Source organism: Saccostrea cucullata, unplaced genomic scaffold (genome assembly GCF_032062105.1).
Source record: "Saccostrea cucullata isolate Sc308-1 unplaced genomic scaffold, CSIRO_AGI_Scuc_v1 ctg1934, whole genome shotgun sequence".
NCBI classification, from domain to species: Eukaryota; Metazoa; Mollusca; class Bivalvia; order Ostreida; family Ostreidae; genus Saccostrea; species Saccostrea cuccullata.
This window is the reverse complement of record NW_026939982.1, coordinates 49,294-69,427: the sequence shown is the minus strand read 5'-3', so window position 1 is coordinate 69,427 and position 20,134 is coordinate 49,294. Positions and strand designations below refer to the sequence as shown.

General features: G+C 32.1%; 1 protein-coding gene and 1 long non-coding RNA gene across 2 annotated transcripts in view; both read right to left on the bottom strand.

The window, feature by feature from the left end:
* Window positions 1–379: 379 nt before the first annotated feature.
* LOC134254399 (uncharacterized) lies at window positions 380–3,740 on the bottom strand. The gene is made up of 4 exons (XR_009989315.1): window positions 3,483–3,740; window positions 2,613–2,726; window positions 2,132–2,294; window positions 380–903 (listed from the first exon to the last, which is right to left on the bottom strand). It is a non-coding gene; the product is annotated as an uncharacterized LOC134254399 (long non-coding RNA).
* An 11,524-nt stretch (window positions 3,741–15,264) lies between these two features.
* LOC134254402 (uncharacterized) overlaps window positions 15,265–20,134 on the bottom strand; it is a 33,867-nt gene continuing 28,997 nt past the window's right edge. Inside the window, exons 11-14 of the mRNA XM_062736926.1 lie at window positions 16,902–17,100; window positions 16,259–16,354; window positions 16,028–16,135; window positions 15,265–15,936 (exon numbers count right to left, since the gene is read on the bottom strand). Coding sequence (XP_062592910.1) covers window positions 15,292–15,936; window positions 16,028–16,135; window positions 16,259–16,354; window positions 16,902–17,100 — 1,048 coding nt within the window. The 3' untranslated portion in view covers window positions 15,265–15,291. The remainder of the gene's footprint in view (window positions 15,937–16,027; window positions 16,136–16,258; window positions 16,355–16,901; window positions 17,101–20,134) is intronic.

The window sequence follows — 20,134 nt, the reverse complement described above, 5'->3', positions numbered from 1 at the left end:
TGAAAATTCTGAATATATTCTCAAGAAGGGATCAGAACTGCAATATCCATGCATCATTTTAGTTCAAATATCTGTTTAATGACCTTTAAGTGGTTGCTAAGCAACATCATTTTAAAGTTTTTGGCTATATACATGTTTGTTATTTCACATTCTGGACACATTTTAGACACTTTTTGTATATTTCATGATATTGTTTGTAAGATATATATGGGCCATAAAGAAGAAAGAACACTTTTGTATTAAAAATTGACCTTGACACTCTTGTTCTTCAGGGGGTCAAGGTCATTTCAGTACAGAATTCTGCTTTTAACTGTAAGTAAATATCAATTTTGAAATGCTTCAAACATGGATAAATCATCTAATAGTTGACGTAATAAAAATGGCGAACGTCAAAATTTGCAAGCAAAGAATTCTGGTCTGCTTCTTACAAACCCCTAGCAAAACATGTTTACAATCTTTTTGTGAAACAAGAAATCCATTCCCTTGATGCCATTAAAAATAATCTTTATTTTCATGGATGTAATCTAACAAGAAAAAAAAACTAAATGATTTCATTACAAGATTTTTCTGGTATAACAGAGCTTAAGGGGTACAATTAAGACTTGACATGTTATCTTGGAGGGAAATAATAATAATAATAGATAGCATTGGCAATATTTAACCCAAAACAGTTTAGTCAATAAGTTGAAAAACTGATGCTTATATCCAAATATACAAATCCAGAAATACTGCAAGATGAATTCCAAATCAGACTGAAATCTTCAACAAAATGTTGAAGAGCACTTTTACTTTGTGTCCACCAATCTTTTATCAACTGCCATTTCTCTGTAAGATTGGAGGAAATTCTTTGACTTGTCCAAGATATTATTATTTGCAGTCAAGTACAAGTGATCAGCTTCTATCCTGTAAAAGATTAAAGTATTTTGAAGCAGATACATGTCATTGTGTATATAAATTTACATTTATAAATAAAATAAAGAATGCTAAAATTACTACATTTATTTGATTTTCCCTTTAAAATCAAAATTGTATTTATTATGTGATCCAATTAGCTAAATGATATTAAGTCAATGTATCAGGACTGATAATTCAACAAACTTGTAGTAAACCATCATGGTAAAATTACTGAACTAAAACAAATAGCATATATGGCAATCTGACTAAAGCCAGGCCTCTGTTTACGCTCTGTCGCAACATATAAAAAAATCTGGTATTAGATAGCTACGAAAGCCATGAAGGGACACGTAAATTTTTCAAAAAAGTAAAAAAATGATATCGAATCTAATTAGACAATCCAATCCCACGGATGACTAGATCGTTCCCTCAATTTATAATATGAGATTTCAAATTACACAATCCGATCTTTAGGATTACTAATTCGCCCCCTTGATTCATAATTTGAGATCTCGAATTACATACCGGTAATTTGTTTTCACAGATGGATAATTCGAGATCTCGATTAGTTACAACATCAGTCTTATGATTTTGGCAATCTGTGTTCTTGAATTTCATTACATATATGTACAGATACATCCAACCATTTTAATCAATAAGTGCGTTCTATTTATTTTGTTTCAGCAACCGGTCGTTTCCAACCTCTTTCATAAGTAATTCAAAGAATATTTATTTTAGAAATATTATGATTACACAGGACCTATATTCACTTTTACTATCTAGGACTTTCAATTATTCTAATATACATGTAACACAAAAACCTCTAAGATTTTTTTGTACAACTATCAGTACTAGCACATGGATTTGAAAATGTTCATGTATTTTTCTCATTTTGGACCGTGTAATAAAGTTAGGATGTAAAATACTACAATATTCTATTTTTTAAACATGTATTACCATATCCGATATGTACAGATAAATAATTTAAATGAAATCATGGGAAGGGTTTACATTCTGAGGGAATGAATCATTTTAACTAAGAGAATGAATTATACAATCTGAGATAACGGATTGTGTAATTTGAGGGAACGAATTGATAATCTGTGAGAATGAATTGGCAATTTGTTATAACAGATTGTCAATCTGAGAGAACGGATTGTATAAATCAAGAACTCGGTTTACTTTTATAAATTTTTAAAAATTTTATGTCCCTTCATGGCTTTCATAGATTTCATACCTGCATGGCTGCCAGGTTTGTAAAAAGAAAGGAGACAACAGACTGCAATGTTACTTCAGGGCAAAATTCCTGGGGCAAGGCTGTTCGTGAGCATGGGAGTGTTGATAAACCATCCAGTGAGTTTGACCACCCATGTATATGATGTACGATAACTGGAAAGTGTCTGAAAAATTGAGAAAATGGAAATTCTAACCACATACTTTATGCAGATTGGAAATACAACAGTAGTCTATAAAAACAGCTTGTTCCATATCTTGGTATTCATTCAAATAGATATTACATGTTTAAATAATGTGTCTGTATGAATAATCAAGCATCATAAGTATTATGTGTGTTGCAAACACTTATTTTTCAAAATATAAATCAAATGTTTATTAACTTGTTTGAATGCAATATCATGAGAATGACATAAATGAAATTAGACTTTATTTGTTGAAATTTCAGAAATACAGAAATTTTCAATACCAAAACAAAAATTTACCTGTTCATTGGTGTCCTTACATATTAATTGACCTTCGTAGTTCATGGTGGGCTTAGAAAGTGGGTATTCACCATGTTCACAGATGAAAGTATTGTTGCATATGGTGAAAGCACCCTAAAAATTCAAAGTGAAAGTGGTACATGTACACACTGGTATATACACACTGGTACACACATACTGAACAGGTCCAGCACAATACCCCGATAAAGGTATATAGCTTGATAAAGCTATATAGCTTTATCAAGGTATTTAAAATACCTTGATCAAGGTATTTTATGTAATGAAAATTCAAAAAAAATCTTTAAAAATTAATTACTGAAAGTCGAGTTCTGAGTTTTTGACAGTGTGTCTATTCGTGCATAAAAACACTCTGGTATCAAAAAGAAGGCATAAAATAACGTCTCCTCACACGACACGTTTTTCTACTGATTTGTTTGTGTTTGAGTACTTTACATGCATGGGTGAATTTACTGACAAAAACTCAGAACTCGACTTTCAGTAATTAATTTTTAAAGAATTTTTTTGAATTTTCAGTACATAAAATACCTTGATCAAGGTATTTTAAATACCTTGATAAAGCTATATAGCTTTATCAAGCTATATACCTTTATCGGGGTATTGTGCTGGACCTGCTGAAAACAACTATCCATTATTATGACAACTTTGATTTTACTTTGAACTTACGACTGTCGAGTGTTTGTCAAAAGCATCAAAGTTCAAATGCAATACAAAATTGGCTGAACGATACGAAATACGCACACTGAAACATAAAGATCTAGGCCTAGTACATGTGTACATTTAGTTTTCTTTTGAACGTAAACTAATGCATTTTTAACTTCAACTTTTCAGTCAATATACACGTATTCTCACCTGCTAATACCAAAGGCATGTCCGTATTATTCGATTCATTGATGTGATGGTCTTCGTCGTGAAATAATCATGAAAATTGACGTTCAGATTTCGGATCATGTTGTTTACAGGTACCTCAGCGGAAACACGTGGTTATTTCAATTCGTATCAACTCATACAATGATGAGTCGTATTTATTAATAAATGCAAGTTTTTGTATTGTTAAATTTTGTGCCAATATAGATATAATTAAATTGCAAATTAATAAGTAAAACAAGATAACAAGATACAACAGTATTAAAAATCTGATTGATTTTTTTTTTTTAGTAAAAATCGACGTTTTGGGAATCTACAATTTTTATCAACATTGTATTTAAGGGCCTATCACTACATGAAATATACATCATTTACATGTAGATGAATAAATTAACATTCACTTCACAAAAGGCAGAACGATAGTATAAATTTTGTTTTTTGAAATCTATTTTTTTTTGTATTATGCATTTATTTCAGTAAAAAATATATTTACATGGTCAAAAAAGTCTTATAAAAGAATTTGTTGTTTCGAGTAAGACGCAACAATATCGACCTTGACGTTACATGTAAATATTGACCGATTTTTCCATAAAAACTATGCGAAGGTCACAAATTCAAATTATCGTAATTAAGAAAATACTGAGCGTAAGAAGGCCTGTAAGGGCTTGTTGGAAAGGAAATTTTCTCTACTTTTACCAGCTTTATTTTGTTTTCCCTATTTCAACACAGAAATAAACGTAAAACTGAGCTTTGTTTAAACACTGCGAATAAAATAAAGAAAAAACACATAAGTGCAAGAAAATTCTTGTTTTTAAAATATACCTTAAAGTAATAACAATAATTTTTACATATTTTAAAAGTACAGAAAATATGCTTTAAGAATATATCATGCTTTCTTTATAAAGTTAATCAGGAAAAAAATGTCAATCGTCTGGAAAATCGGCAATCGCTTTTAAAAATTACGCCATTTTCAAAAAGTCACGTTTGTCTTTACAACGTAAAAGCGATTAAACACCGGCAATCAAGATATAATCTTTTAAGATATTTTAAAAGTAGAGAAAATTTCCAAAAAGATGATATATAGCTTATATACCTTCATGCTACCACAAAATAGATACGGAAATCTTATTTTCGCGAAGTCGTGTCTTAACGCGCCACCGGTCAATTTGACCGGTACGGAAGTGAAGGGGTTAAACAAGAGGCCCAAGGGCCTTGAATCGCTCTTCTGATAAATTATACAATCTATCCTAAGACCCAAGATGCATCAACTGACAAAGTTTGATGATTTTTAGCCAGTTAGGACTGAAGATATGTAACTATAAAATACCATAAGTAGGTCATGGTGACCCAAGGTGACCTACTTCTTGATTGAAATTTTCTAAGGTTGAAAGATGCATTAATTGACAAAGATTGATGATTCTAAGCCAATAAGTACTTGAGGTATTCAAAAGTGGGTCGCAGGGACCTACTTATTAAATCATCATTCTCCAAAAACCCAAGATACTTTAATCAACAAGGGCACCGCTAAGCGGAGCATCCCCTCGCGTCAGGAACTTCACTGGTAATGGCAATATCTCATAAGAGATAAATTCTCTCGAGGGACATTAAACATGTTAACTAAAGATTGATAGTACAATGTACCGGGTATTTTGTTTCATGTCGCTCTCAGGAATATTTTGCTCATATGTAGGCTTGCAGGTGGAGAGCTTTGAACACATTTTTACCTATAAAAGGAACTAACAAGAACAACCATTTAAAAGCGAGGGATCTTTTTGTGCCAGCATTTATTGGACATGGGCCCTTGGTTTACAGGGTCTCATTCGAAGGACCAATCTCTGCGTCCCACAAAGGGAATCAAACCTGCAACACATTAGGATCTACTCCCTTACTTTTGACAAAATTATTAATGCGGTGTTGTTGTTGATGAATTTTTCACAAAATGCAAAGTGAATAGCGTCTTGGTTAAGGGGGGCGGGGGCATAATATGGATACCTAACTTGGGATAGTAAAGTTTAATATATTACATTGTTTTTCAACACTATTTATTTTTTAAACAGAATTATCGGGGGTGGGGTATGTCTATTTTTAACCAAAATAAAATTGCATAATTGCATTTTTGGGGGGAGGGGGGCATAATATGCATACGTAACTGGGCAGTTTCCCTTATACCTAGCAGGAACATATCACGTATGCTCTATGTATAAGTTTCAGCAATTTTAATTATTTACCTACCCAAGTATATCTCACAATACCAGGCAATATGCATTTTTTTCGTAATGAAAAATAAAAATGTACATATGTACATCGAGAGGTTAATTTGAACTTGAGGATTGTGTTTACAGCTTTCAGGAATAATGTGCTCCCCAAAGTTCCAAACACCTGTTGAAATTTGTTGGTAATGAAACCGCTACGTTCACCAAATTCTTTTAATCCAGTTCCCACAGACTCGAACGGCTTTTAAAGTTTAAAACTGGCTCTTAAACTGGTCCCATAGCGGAAATGATTATTATCAACTCCTACATAAAATGTCAGGGTTTCGAGACAGTGAAAACGCGATATCTGAAGAAATATTTCAACAATGAACTTGAAAATAAATAGGCTCCATCTTTTTATACTGTCACACAAGTATTTAAACGCTGAGAATGGTTAATGCAAAGTTTTCTGTCAATCTTGCCCACAAATGATTATTGTCAACTCGTACATAAAATATCAGGGTTTCGAGGCAGTAAAAACGCGATATCTGAAGAAATGTTTCATCAATGAACTTGAAAATGAATAGGCTTCGTCCTTTTCTACTGCCACACAAGTATGTAAACGCTGAGAATGGTTAATGCAAAGGTTTTCTTTAAATCTTGCCCACAAGGTGTAACAAACACACTAACACACTAACACACATACATACGCACATTCGCGATGCTATATCCCCTCCGCAACTAGTTGCGCGAGGGGATAACAAAGATTTATGATTCTAAACCAATAAGTACCCGAGATACCTAAATATAGCCATAAAATGTCAAAAATAGATCATCATGACCTACTTTTTGGTCGACATTCTCCGAAAACCCAAGATGCATCTACTGACAAAGTTTGATGATTCTAAGCCAATAAATACCTGAGATACTCAAAAGTAGGTTTTTGTTCGACATGCCATAAAATGTTGAAAGTAAGTCACCGTGACCTACTTTTTGGTCGAAATTTTCTGAAGACCAAAGATGCATCAACTGACAAAATTTGATGATCATAGGTCCAATAGTATTCAACAAATGCCTTTTAAACAATTTGAAAACAAATGCCTGCAAAGTTCAAAACGTAGGTCACAGTTGCCTACTTTTTTATAAAGATGTTTTAAAGGTACTTGGACACAGATTTGAAGTTAATTTTTTCTGTATAATAACACGAATTATATATTTTAATAGCATTTCACACAAAAATTAATTAAAAATCTTATTTCATTTAAAAGTTATTAAAACTTTTAATTTTTTGGCGGGTTTGATTGATAATCCTTTCACTACCACAAATTTTAACTTTATTCTTAATCCTTAGGAAAAGTGGCAATCTTGTTGTGTATTAATGAGAAACATTAAAATTTAAATCCAGAAAAATAATTTTATTCAGAGTAGAAATGTTAGAAAGCAAAACTCCTTCACATGTATCGTCATTCTGTTGTGTACACAGTTTAGCAAATCGAGCACACTCGTGTTATGTACACAGTTTTTGTAAACAGGGCGAAAGCTCTGTTATTGTTTGGTGTTTTGGTTCACCGGGTGCGTTTAATCGCCAAAGTTTGCTCACCACAACTGCACGGACTGACAATATATTGTGTGTTTGTTTTACTTTCGAACACGTCCACTCTGAATTTTCTGGATTATAGTATTAATATTTTTCATTAATACACAACAAGACTGCCACTTTTCCTAAGAATTAAGAATAAAGTTAAAATTTATGAAAATGCAAGGATGTGTCAATCAAACCCGCCAAAAAATTTACAATTTTGATAACTTTTAAATGAAATCAGATTTTTAATTAATTTTTTTTATGAAATGCTATTAAAATATATAAGTCGTAATATTATAGAGAAAATATTAACTTCAAATCTGTGTTCAAGTACCTTTAAGGCCCCATGACGCATCAACTACACGATTTGGTGATTCTAAACGTCTCGGTGTCTGAAATATTGGGATTATATGTTTTATAAACGATTTGCAATAAAGTTCAAAAAGTAGGTCAAGATGACCTACTTTTAAGTTTTTGTTGTTTAAGGACCCAAGATGCACCAACTGACTAAGTTTTTATGATCATGGGCCTTAAAGTGTCCAAAATATGCCTCAAAATCAATTTGAATACAAAAGCCCGTAAAATTTAAAAAAAATAGGTCACCGTGACCTACTTTTGTGTTAACATAATGTGAAGTCCTGAGATGCATCAACTTCCAAGATTTGATGATCTTAGTCTTTACAGTAAGCAAAATATCAACGTTTTTAATAAGTGTAAATTTTGGTCAACTTTGAAGTAACCTTGAGACCACGCCCTTTGCCCCAGGGTCATGCTTTGAACAATTTTTTTTAATCTTCAACATATTCCGACCCTTGTATGTAAGTTTGGTGAAAATCTGCCCGGTGGTTCTGGAGAAGATTTTTTAGCAACCAGTACATTTGATTTTATTTTCCTGATTATCTCCCCTTGTTTTAAGGTCCCATCCCCTAGTTTTAGTATAAATGGTTGCCCTTGGGCCAAGGATACCCTGTGACAAATTTGACAATGACTGGCCAAGGGGTTCTTGAGTTATGGCCCATTTTCTAAAAAGTTAACGCACACAGAACACCGCACAAATGGCCATAGCATTAGATCTTTGAGCCTTTGGCTCAGAAGAGCTAAAAATAGAAATTGTCAGAAGGCCTTGGAATTCCAGAAGTGGAAGGAGGTGCCTAGGAGTTGACATCCCTTTCTAACCAGTCACATCCACCGTAAATCCTTTGTATTCATAGAGAAGATTCATGCAATTTTTGTCGCCATATAGCTTAAAGATTTAAAAGGATGAACCATGCCCCCTCCTCCTCGCCTTACCCCCTCCTTCTGATTCATCGAGACGAGCTCCAAGGCGTGCATTATAATAACATTTTTGTAGACTCTATTCTACCTTTTGCACATTTTGTTATCAACATTATACTTCTATGAACTTTATATTGCTACTTTATTACATTAAGTATTTAAAATCAATTCTTCAGTTTTAAAAAGATATAAAAATATGAAATATTTCTTTTGAGCTAGAAAACTCACTCAATGGCTGTTTCAATCTTTTTTCTGTAGCAAATATACCCAGCATACAGCGTTTGGAATAATTGCAGGCCTTCACTATGTTAAACAAACAAAATGTAAATTTACATTGCATAAGACTATTGATACATTTTTTATTTTAAAATCAAGTCTTAACATCCAAAAGCACTTAATGCAATTTTTAAATGCAACTAAGATAAATATTAACCTCAATATACGATATTAAAAGACATGTTGATCATAAAATGTTAAAACTTAAAAAAAATCAGTGATTTGTTTTCTTTTTATTCTGAAAACATACAGTCATATAAACCATTTACTTCGTAAACGAGATGAAAAACTAAACTTGTAAAATACCTGTACGGGTGTTCTTTTGCTGATGTATATTTTCTCCAATTCGGTGGGAGATCTAGCAACCATGAATTATAACTAAAAAGAAGAAAGTATCCAAATTGTTTTCCCTTATTTTCTTATAAACACCTAAAACCTTTCATATTGAAACATATCAAAGGAAAACATAGTTGAACAGAAAAATTCCCTCCCAAAACTTACAAGGACTTAGTACTGGTATATTTTATGTAGTACCAATACATTTTAGGACATTTCTTCACTTGCATTTAAAATGACTAAAATTCTATATTTTTGTTTTCTTCCTTTAATAATTTTGGTGAATCTGACAAATAAATAAACGTGCATTCTAACAATATAAAAATTATTAAAAGATTATACCTTCATTGATATAAAGTTATAGAAAAAATCGCTCATTGGCTTCGTCCTTTTCCTTTTTCTTTCTAAAGGTATACAGAAAGTGATAATATGCTTCAACAAAAATACAGTTGACCTTAGAAAAAAAATTCCTCTACGTTACCTTACGTCGTAATTAGCATTAGTTAATGAAGAACTCATCGCGTTTGTCGTTTCCCCTTGTGGTACCTCCTGCCTTATAAAAACGAAAGTTGAAGCCTTATTATATTGGAATTTATAGTTATAAAAGCTGTTAAATGCATTACAAATATTGCAATCAATATCATTTTTAATGAGATTTTTTAATCAAAAAGGAGAGAATGTTTTGCTTTGAATTTTATAAAGAAAAAAATAAGGAAATAAACCATTTGTATATAAATAAATTGCAGCAGTAGAATATACATAACAATTTGATTCATTGTATGAAAATCAGTATTATTAACAAATTGTGTTAATTACACATTTAAATTAGTTAAGACTTTATACCTTACCCTTCATATTACATTGCTGATCACAGACTATGTAATGTTTTATTGACGTGTACTACTTCCTGTTTAATACCGAGGACCTTGACAGGTCGCTATTTTTAGTTTAAAAAAAAAAACAATAACAGTTTTCTTGTGTCAGAAATACTTCTATATATTATTGATTTTTCTAATCTCTTAAATTGCTGAACAGATTTGATATAAAAAAAAATAAAGGAAATTTTTGAGACAAAAAATCATCTGAAGATGTCATTTGCATTACAAAAATAACACTGAATAAAAAAGATTAAGCTATTAATATCTTTCATCAACTCAGAGATTTACTAAGAGATTTAACTGAATACAAAACTGTTGAAGCTAGGGTATTTCCAAACAAGCATTCATAAATAGTTAATCGTAATGTGATTTTTAAAACCACCTTGTTTTCATTTTCTTATAACAATAAAAAAATTATTAAAATGAATAATACGAATGGTAAATACAAATAAATTCATACTTTTTTCCATTGAAGGGGAAAACACAACATTTAAAATATGACTTCTCAAGCAATGTTAAAGAAAAAGAGGGTGCTGACACAAGGCCATCGTTTTAAATAATGTTCGCTTTTCTTCTCCCGTTAAAATTTTTGGGCCGATAGGTAGGCGGGAAAATCTTTTTTCCTGAAAATTTCAACATATTTGTTGACGAGATGACGAATAAGACGAAATCATAATATTGTGTCCTTAAATGTAAAACAAAAATGTTTTGAGTCGAATCATTCTTAATCAGTAGGTTGGAAGAAAACAACAAAACAAAGATGGCCTAAGATAAAGGACTTCATCTTTTCTGTATATCAACTTTTTGATGTCTTGGACTTGATTAAACATACGATTTTTACGTCCCCTTTGAGAATTTTTCACTCATATAGAAACGTCATTATATACCTATGAAAAGCTTCCAATTTAGAACTTTATATATTTAGGTTTGTAAAGCAGAAAGGGATTTAATCATAACAACGCCTTTCCAAACAAGGTCCTCGGTTTTTCATGTTTCATCTGAAAGACCCGCAACTTTCACTTTTAAATGTCTAACGGACAGGTGCTACCTTTATGGACTTAAGGGTCCTCCACACCATGTGACTTGTGACGTATATAGAGAAAAAATACTTTTACTTCCGGTTTTATCTAGGTTGTGCATGAACGATTTGGCCTAACACCGTTTGTAAACAATGAACACATTGCATGATCACGGTGTGACCGATGGAAATGGATGTGCAGGGATTTTTTTTTGATAAAAGAAAAACAGACGTCCTGGATTATGTTACATAATAATTCGTAAACAACAGGTATCGGTGGGTATGACCAGGGACATAGTATGACGAGAAACGTTCAGGTTATTTATACTTTCAAGCTAATCAACCGAGTCTGTTTTGATATTTGAAATATCGGTACACTAATATTTGTGCATTTCAATAATACATTAACATCTCATTGTGTGTTTATAAATATTGATAAAATAGTGTGCGCTCCTAGATTTCCTCTTTTATATTTGTCCAGTTCAAGGGGCCAGTAATTACTATATATACATAGTATGGTGACTTATGTGGAGATAATGGCGTACGTTTTTGAGTCCCGGGCAACAGATAACTCCAAAAAGGAACCAGGGACCTATATACTAACATTTAATATGGGTCCCTGAAGGGACTTTGATACCAAAGATTTTGAAAATGTTTTTTCTACACCAGTGCATTTAATTTTAATTCAATTTTTTATGTAATCTTATTCATTAATGTATCTTCTCCACAAAAGGAGTCCTTATTGATTTTTCTCGAGATGTATTTCAGAGAAAATGACTTTTATGTACTTTTTATGAATAAAATAAATTTCTGTAAAAATATTTTGATCGACAAAATTAAGTTTTAATGGTTATCCTGTGAGCTTAAAAACATACGAAAGGATGAGACAAAATTTGTTGTGCTAGGTATGAAAACGCCTTGGGAAAAAATTCTTGAAACTTGTGAAACAATTATTTTAAAAAATCAGTATAAATTACATTTTCATCCCTGGACAGATTTTAAAGGTTGATATGGTTGTTAAAAGTAATGCTCAATAATATGAGAGCATAAGCTATTGGTGTGTGGAGGACCCTTAAGTTAGTCGCTGACGGGAATCGCACCTAACCACCACCAATTGTACTACGTACCGTGACGGTTCCTTTGCTATATCTTTCAAACTGTGCGAATAATAGAAAAACACTTAAAGGTATCACACCAGTAATTGTTTTCACTATATAATTCTATATAGAATAACAAATCGTTAAAAACCAGGTATTTGTTTACATGAAAAAATATTTAGCAGGAAGTGTTAAACATTACCTGTCACATTAGATGACACCAAAAAACAGGGTACCCACACGGCATTTTCGGACTTTTTCCATCTGCAAACAGGGCTACCCTCAAATCCACGTGTTTTCACTGTGTTTATAAACACCTCGAGTGCATCACAGGAAGTAGCCTCCTATGCCCTGAAAAAATAGTTCCTGTGAAAAACCTTTATTTATTCACAAAGTACATAAAATTTACTAGGCACAGGTACCAAAGTTGTAAACATGGCTTGGAAGAAAATTGAAAAACGTCTTAAAAGAAAAGAAAATCAATTTTATATGTATGGACCTACATTTGACTAAGTTCATTTTGATTAGTCAATTACCGGTGTGATACCTTACATACTCTCAACAGTAAATTGATTTTTCTGAAGCTTTGAAAATACACCATTTATTCTGAATTTCTAGGTATTAATAAGTGCTTATATATTTTATCATTCCTAATTTAATCCTCCTTGCAAAATGATTCTTTGCGTTTCATCATTTTGAACAAAAACATCTTAAACTTATCTTTAAATACTTCAAGTTGAAATGTGAAAAGACAAGTTGGATACACCTTCATGATGCGCTTTCTTGAAACACAATTGTTCATTTTTTTTTATAGTTTTATTTCATGGATATAATCACAAATAACATGTTAAATTGTCGATGCTAAAGTACATGTACCAAACATGGATAATTAATCAACCTTTTATAGTTAAAGTAATATAAATAAACTTATAAATATGATTTTTATGAGGTTAAACAATAAAAAAACATTCCTAGTCGAAAAGGGATGCTTACTCCATTTTGACACATAATGTTAGTATGTCTTTTCTTTGCTTCCTCTGTTAAAAATTTGTTTTATTCATGGACTTCCGACCTTAAATACTGTTTCCTATATATATATATATATATATATATATATATATATATATATATATATATATATATATATATATATATATACGAGGGTTGTCCCAAAACGTCGTAAATAATGTTAATAACTTTTTTAACGCGCAACCAATCCTAACCATATTTTGCATAGACATAATACATTTAATGTTCTTTAAAATTGTGGATTCTTAAAAAATATATCTTTCATATTAATTGTATTGGGACGATTTATAAGAGGGCCGATATGGTCTGTCGGCGCAAGACCAAAATTCGGAATAATTTACGCTTATAACTATTACATTTGCTTTTATTTCTTTGGTAATATGTAAAAGATTGAACTAAAATTTAAATCACTGAAACCAGAACCAAAATCTAAATAATATGTCAAAATTTCATATAAATTGAATTAGAAACACCCGATTAATGGCATGATTTTCAAAGTCTTGTTGGAATTGAGATTGATGAAAATGACGTTGTCGAACGCGTACCCGGCGCACTGAAATGTAATAAATTGTTTGTGGTATGTTTTATACTCATCAGAGACGGGAAAAGAGTACAGAAAGGACATTACACACTAAATTTTAATAGAGAAGTTGTTTTTATATAAATAGCACGAAATTCAAAGATAGTTTTTCCTCTATATCGAAAAAATAGTCATTGCATTTAAGTAGAGTAATGTTTGTTAAACGCATATATTTGGGAACGTTCTGGGCTATAGACGTCGTCAAACAAGGTGTATTCTCTGCTGCCTAAAAAGTAAGGTGATCTATCATCTAAATTTTGACTAAAATTTGAATTTTCTTAAGAAAACGGACGGTAGTGAATTTAAATAAGTCCCCTAGTCAAGAGTGTTTTTTTTCACTATAAAAAAATATTCATTTGGATGTTAATATCCGTATGAGAAGCAGAAAAAGAAATCATGACGTCATAAGAGACGTAAGTTACGCTTGCTTTCGTGCGTCGATGTACACTTACATGGTTTCTTTATTTTTTCATAGTTTTCTTATTAATTGTAGAATCGTCATGAAACTTGAAATGCGTGATCATAAAATGTTACTTTTTGCTATGACAAGAAAAGAAATTTGATTTGACAAAGAGAAAATAAACTATATGTTCCCTGTCTACGACTTTTTGGGACAACCCTCGTATATACTAAAATTTTCTTCACATAAGATCTAAAGAATGCCCACATTAATACTGATGAAGTACACCTTAGTACAGAAACGTGATAAATTTAAAACATTATTCTTCTATCAAACATCATACATTTTCCAGAATGCTACACATAAGAAGAATACTATGCCGTGATCAACAATATACATTTTTTTAGCGTCTTTTAAAGATATTTAATTAAATCCTTTGTGCTGTCAGGAGAAATTAACTTCTGGTAGGTAACAATGAAAATGAAATAAAGAATAGGGAGAAAGATAAAAAGGATTTTCTTGCTGTCTAAATGTAGTTAATTTTTGTTGTGAAAAAAAATGCATAAAAAGAAATAAACATAAATACAAAACGGTTTCTAAAGATACTTAATCAGTTTCATAAATTATTTTAAATCAAAACAGTCTAACTAAATACCGGTATCTGCTTCTTTGTAAACCTCTCTTTTTCACAGTGTAGAATAAATCGATCTTAATATTTATGCTAAAAATAAATGCCTTAAAGAAGTAAACTTTAAAATATTATGCAATGTCAAATTTTAAAATATCTAAAAATAGAAGAAAAGTTCTTAGCGGCACTCATATTTCAGCGTATTTCACTATTTGACCTGTCCGCAATTTCTGTACTTATTCAATATGATTCTGAAAATGTGCCACATCTTTACATTATTAAACTTATCAAACTCCTTATCAAATTTTGAACGCACTTGAGTGTTTTTACAGTACCTTATACATGTAACAAAAAAAACCCAAGCAGATAATATTTTTAAAAAATACCTATATTTCTAAAAATAAACTTTTGTATCAGTGATTGTAACAATAATATCTGTAAAAATCACCGTATATCGTTACATTCACATGTATCAGAGAGGCCGTCGCGTAATGTTAAAATAATCAATTTGGTTGCGCTACTCCTTTTGAAAGTAACGGCCCATTTTTGTGCAAATACATTGCTGGCCAAACTATATACTCTATTTTATTTCCTTTCTTAGTGTATTCCTTAAATATATCTGTTTTAAGCCGTCTGTTTTCTGGAATATCTGCGTCCAAGTGAACAGGTGGTTGGACAGATTGCATCAGCCAACATAGCTCCAAACAATGCTCAGCAAATTGTAATGTCTTAGAAAACCCTGTCAGCATTTGATCTGATATTAATTCAAAATCCATCGGTGTCGAAAACAGTTTTTCAACATCTTCTTTGTCCAGTAAAAAACCTTCTTTAACATACTTCTGATGGCTAGGCATAGAAAAATCACCTCTTGCCGATTCCACAAGCCTATGTTCATCCATTTTTCGAATTTTTAAGGGAATGACATCTTTGGATAACACCTTTGTTTTTCTAATGGCTGAAATGGGTTCAGAATCACTGTGAATCTGATCCTTACTATCTACACCTTCGCTGTTGTCTTCATCTTTGCTTTTTCCTTCTTCCATCTCATCTTGTTGTTTAAACATTTCAAATTCTTTCTTGGATGCCTGACCACAATTTCTTTTCTTTGAAATGTTGAATAACATCCCTTTCACAACACCTAAGAATTTCTGAAATTCGTAAGAAACAGCTGTTAATTTGAACAATTTTGTATATGATTTCATCTTATTTCATCATTAAAACCAAACAATTGACCAATACCTCCTTTGATGCCGCGATGAAAGCAGTCTCTCTAGAATGTTTTAGGCGCTGGGTGACATTTTCTAAAGCTATTTTTTCTTCCTCTGCTAATTCGATCTTTTGTAGAGACTAAGAAAAAAAAATGTATATTTTTCATTCGTATCACATACAAATATAATGTATGTATATATAAAATGGAGGCCCAGGCGATGTAAGTTAACTGTTCAACAATTGCTTTATTTAATTGCTTACCTCCATTTTTGTATTTTCATCACACCATAATAAATTCTTGCAATCTCGTAAATTGATAAACAAAGAATTAGATTTCTGGCACAGATGAAATGCACTCTGTAAAAAGAAAATATAAAAATCATACCATGAATGAATGGTCCGATATTTTTAATCATAGAAGCACTTTGAAGATGTTATCAAATAAAAATGCTCCACCAAGGAATTTACAAAATTTTGATTAATGTCCAATTAATACATGTGTATCACCTTGAATTTTACATTGAAATCTACAGGCAGTGCATGTTTTTATAAAATATTGTAAAAAGTAATTTGAATTTCAAACAAATCTCTTGGTAAAAATATGCATAAACTCCCTCTTTCTGAAATTATAAAATGAAATGAATTATTTACTACAGTGTGAGACATCAAAAGTTTTTTTCTTTTCATCAAGGGAAGGTAACTATTTAAAAACTTTAAATGTGCCTAATGACCGTCTCCTTACATGTTATTAGTCTTGTGAATTTGGTTCAATCACTTTTATCGTTATCTAGCAATGTGTTTTTAACTAGTTTAAAATTATTTAAAGTCGTTCAGAATACCTTCGTTATACATTGAATACCTTAAATGCCAGAAATACAATATCGGGTAGTTATTCAATACATACCATAGTGATACGGAGTAAAAAGGCAATCGATGTGACCTCATCCAAGCCAATATGCAAAATTTCTTCTAGTGAATCCGTCCAATCATCGTCATATACCTGTCCAAATTTTTCTGCCAATTTTATAGGTCTGTTTTCATCACTAAGATCGGTTATTGCCGGGTTGTTTGTTGTTAATTTTGACCCGGCTACTTCACTGAGTCTAAATAGATATTGCTTGATTCAATTTCATTTCTTATGCTTGCAAAGGGTGCAAAGTATAAACAAAATTATAAGCAAGTCTCTTTTAAACTATAATTGAAACTTCTTTTATTCAAAGAGAAACGAGATTTTATAAAAATTACAGAAAAAAATTTAAAGGTCTTAAATATAAATTATTTTGATACTGGTTGGAGATAATTAAAACTTGTTTAGATCCAATTATAACACGTACTTTCTAGAATATATAAGAAATAAAGGCAAAATTTCAAATGGTTTTGGAAACATATAATACTACATAGCAATCATTCAATTCTAAGCACTTAAATTAGTTTATATATATATATATATATATATATATATATATATATATATATATATATACATACATATATATATATATATATATATATATATATATATATATATATATATATGTAAGACTCCAAACTCCGATGGTGACGCCAAAGTCCGATGGTCTGCGCCAAACCCCGATGGCTCATTGTCTTTACGGGCGCCAAAGTCCGATGGCCACTCCAAAGTCCGATGGCTCGTTTCCTATGAGACGCGCGACGCTAAAGTGCGATGGTCTGACACGCCGAAGTCCGATGGTGCGGATGAACAATCAACGTTTATGACGTTTATGACGTCACAATAATCCGACTTCAATCCTTGACGCCGTTGTTCTGCATTCAAAAGCAATCATTTCTGAATTTGTCCTCGAATACAATTTTTATTATTGATTTTGCTTATTGCTTGCACCTTCCAGAGATATTGGGTTAGACCTCACAGACCACTTGATTAAGGTTAGTCCTTGCATTGCACAATCCGAGTGAATTAGGGTTAGTCCTTGCACACTAGTCGAGTGATTAGGGTTCGTCTTGCCCCTACTCAAGATATGTAGGTTATTGTTAATACACACTTTTCGAGCGTTAGTCTTGCATCTGCCTGAGAGTTAAGGGTTAGTTTTCGCATTTATTTATACTTAATTCTAAAGACCTTGGCATGGCGCGTCATTGAAGTTTTGCGCAGTGGTACTATGACGTCATAAACGTTAATTGTTTCTCTGCACCATCAGACTTTCACGTGTCAGACCATCTGTGTTTGGCGCAGACCATCGGACTTTGGCATGACCATCGGACTTTGGAGTCCCATCGCACTTTGGAGTCCTACATATATATATATATATACAGGCAAAACCTATTACGCTACAAGGAAAAAGACAATAGCGACAGGGTCCCTCTGGTAACCACATACCATCCCGTCCTTAAGAACCTTAGCGGTATCCTTCAAAAGAACCTACCAATTCTCCATTCAAACAAACGGATGGCAGAGGTCTTTAAGGAACCCCCATTGGCTGCATACAGACGCCCAAGGAACCTAAAGGACATGGTAGTAAGAACCAGACTGGACAACCCATTACCTAACGGGGGCTTTAAAACTTGCTCTGACAGGAGATGTCTTCTTTGTAAGCACAGCACTGACACAGACAGTTTCAACAGCCCTGTTACAGGCCTTAGCTACAAAATACTAGGGAATTTGTCCTGTCATACTGACAACTGCATTTATCTCATCAGTTGCAAAGTTTGCTCCAAACAGTATATTGGTGAAACAGGAGATCTCCGCAGGAGAGTCAATAACCACCGTTCGACCATTAGGACCAAAAAACTCAATGAACCCGTTGGGGAACATTTCAACCTTGAGGGTCACAAATGGGAGGACATGACAGTAGTGGTGATTGACCATAACCCAAGATGGACAGATGCTCAGAGGAAAAGCAAAGAAAAGTTCTGGATGCACAGATTGAAGTCATTCCGCCCTAATGGTATTAACAAATTGAATGACTTCACCAGAATGAACGTAAACTAGACCCAACTCCTGATCATACTAAACAAGATTATTCTCTCAATTTAGTGTAAACTCTACAGTTAATTTGCGTAACCAACTCTCGAACAAACCACATAACTATGTATTGCTAACGCCTTTGTTAATTATTTTCCCCCAATAATAAGTCCTTAAATATTTCAAAATTTATAATTGATCATAATTCATATGTTTAAATATCCCTACTATATGATTTTTCTTTCATTATTCTTTATTAAGTAAAGTTACGCCATTTTGAGAGAATGAAACAATGTACGATTTGCTGATTGTCGTAATTAATTAGCATAATTAATTCGTTCAATTATGTAAATCGCACTTCACCCAAGTATACCCGATAGACCGGACGCATTTCATAGTGGTCCGGATTTCTATTCTTTCTTAGTGTTCTTAAAAATTTCCAATTCAGCATGTAATTAAGTATGTAAATATCTAGTGTTTAGTAGTTTAGTAGTAGTGCTAGTTGTTTTTGTTTCTCTTTTTCCTTTGTTCTTATGACTTTTTAACTTTTTTCTTTGTCCTGAGGAAGGGACAGGGCGTCCCGAAAATTTGACAATTTTTATTGTTCGTGTCGTTGGTCATTTTTACTGCTTTATATAAATTTCCACCCGTGACCTTGTATCTACTTGGTAGATCCGACATTTAGGATATACAGTGTTGTTGGTTTTTTTGAGTGCTTTTTATATCCTTTTTCGCCAACTGTATCTTCACAGATCCATCCGTATATTCATCATTTCTTTATTTATATTTTCTGTTCTTATCATTTATTTTTGGTTTTCTTTCATCATTTGACTTTTTTTACTATTTATTTTGTTTCCAACCTTTGCAAATAAGTTTTTTCCGCTTTTCCCTTTCGATTTTTACTCACGTATAGTTTGTTTTTAATATTTTTGAATTCGTGCACGAGTTATCTACGAAATCCGTTAGAATACAGAACAATCGTTCGTTGAATCTTTCGACTTCATACGACTAAAAACTTAAAAGTAGTCTTATCACTTTGGCAATTGTATTTTCTTTTCAAATATGTCTATCAAAGATAACCCAACATTTAAACTTCTAAAGAAAGAACACCAAAAATCAATAAAAACTGAACACCGGGTCTCCAATTTACAGACCTACTTAGAGTGTGACATTATACTAAAAGGCTTTCAGATAAA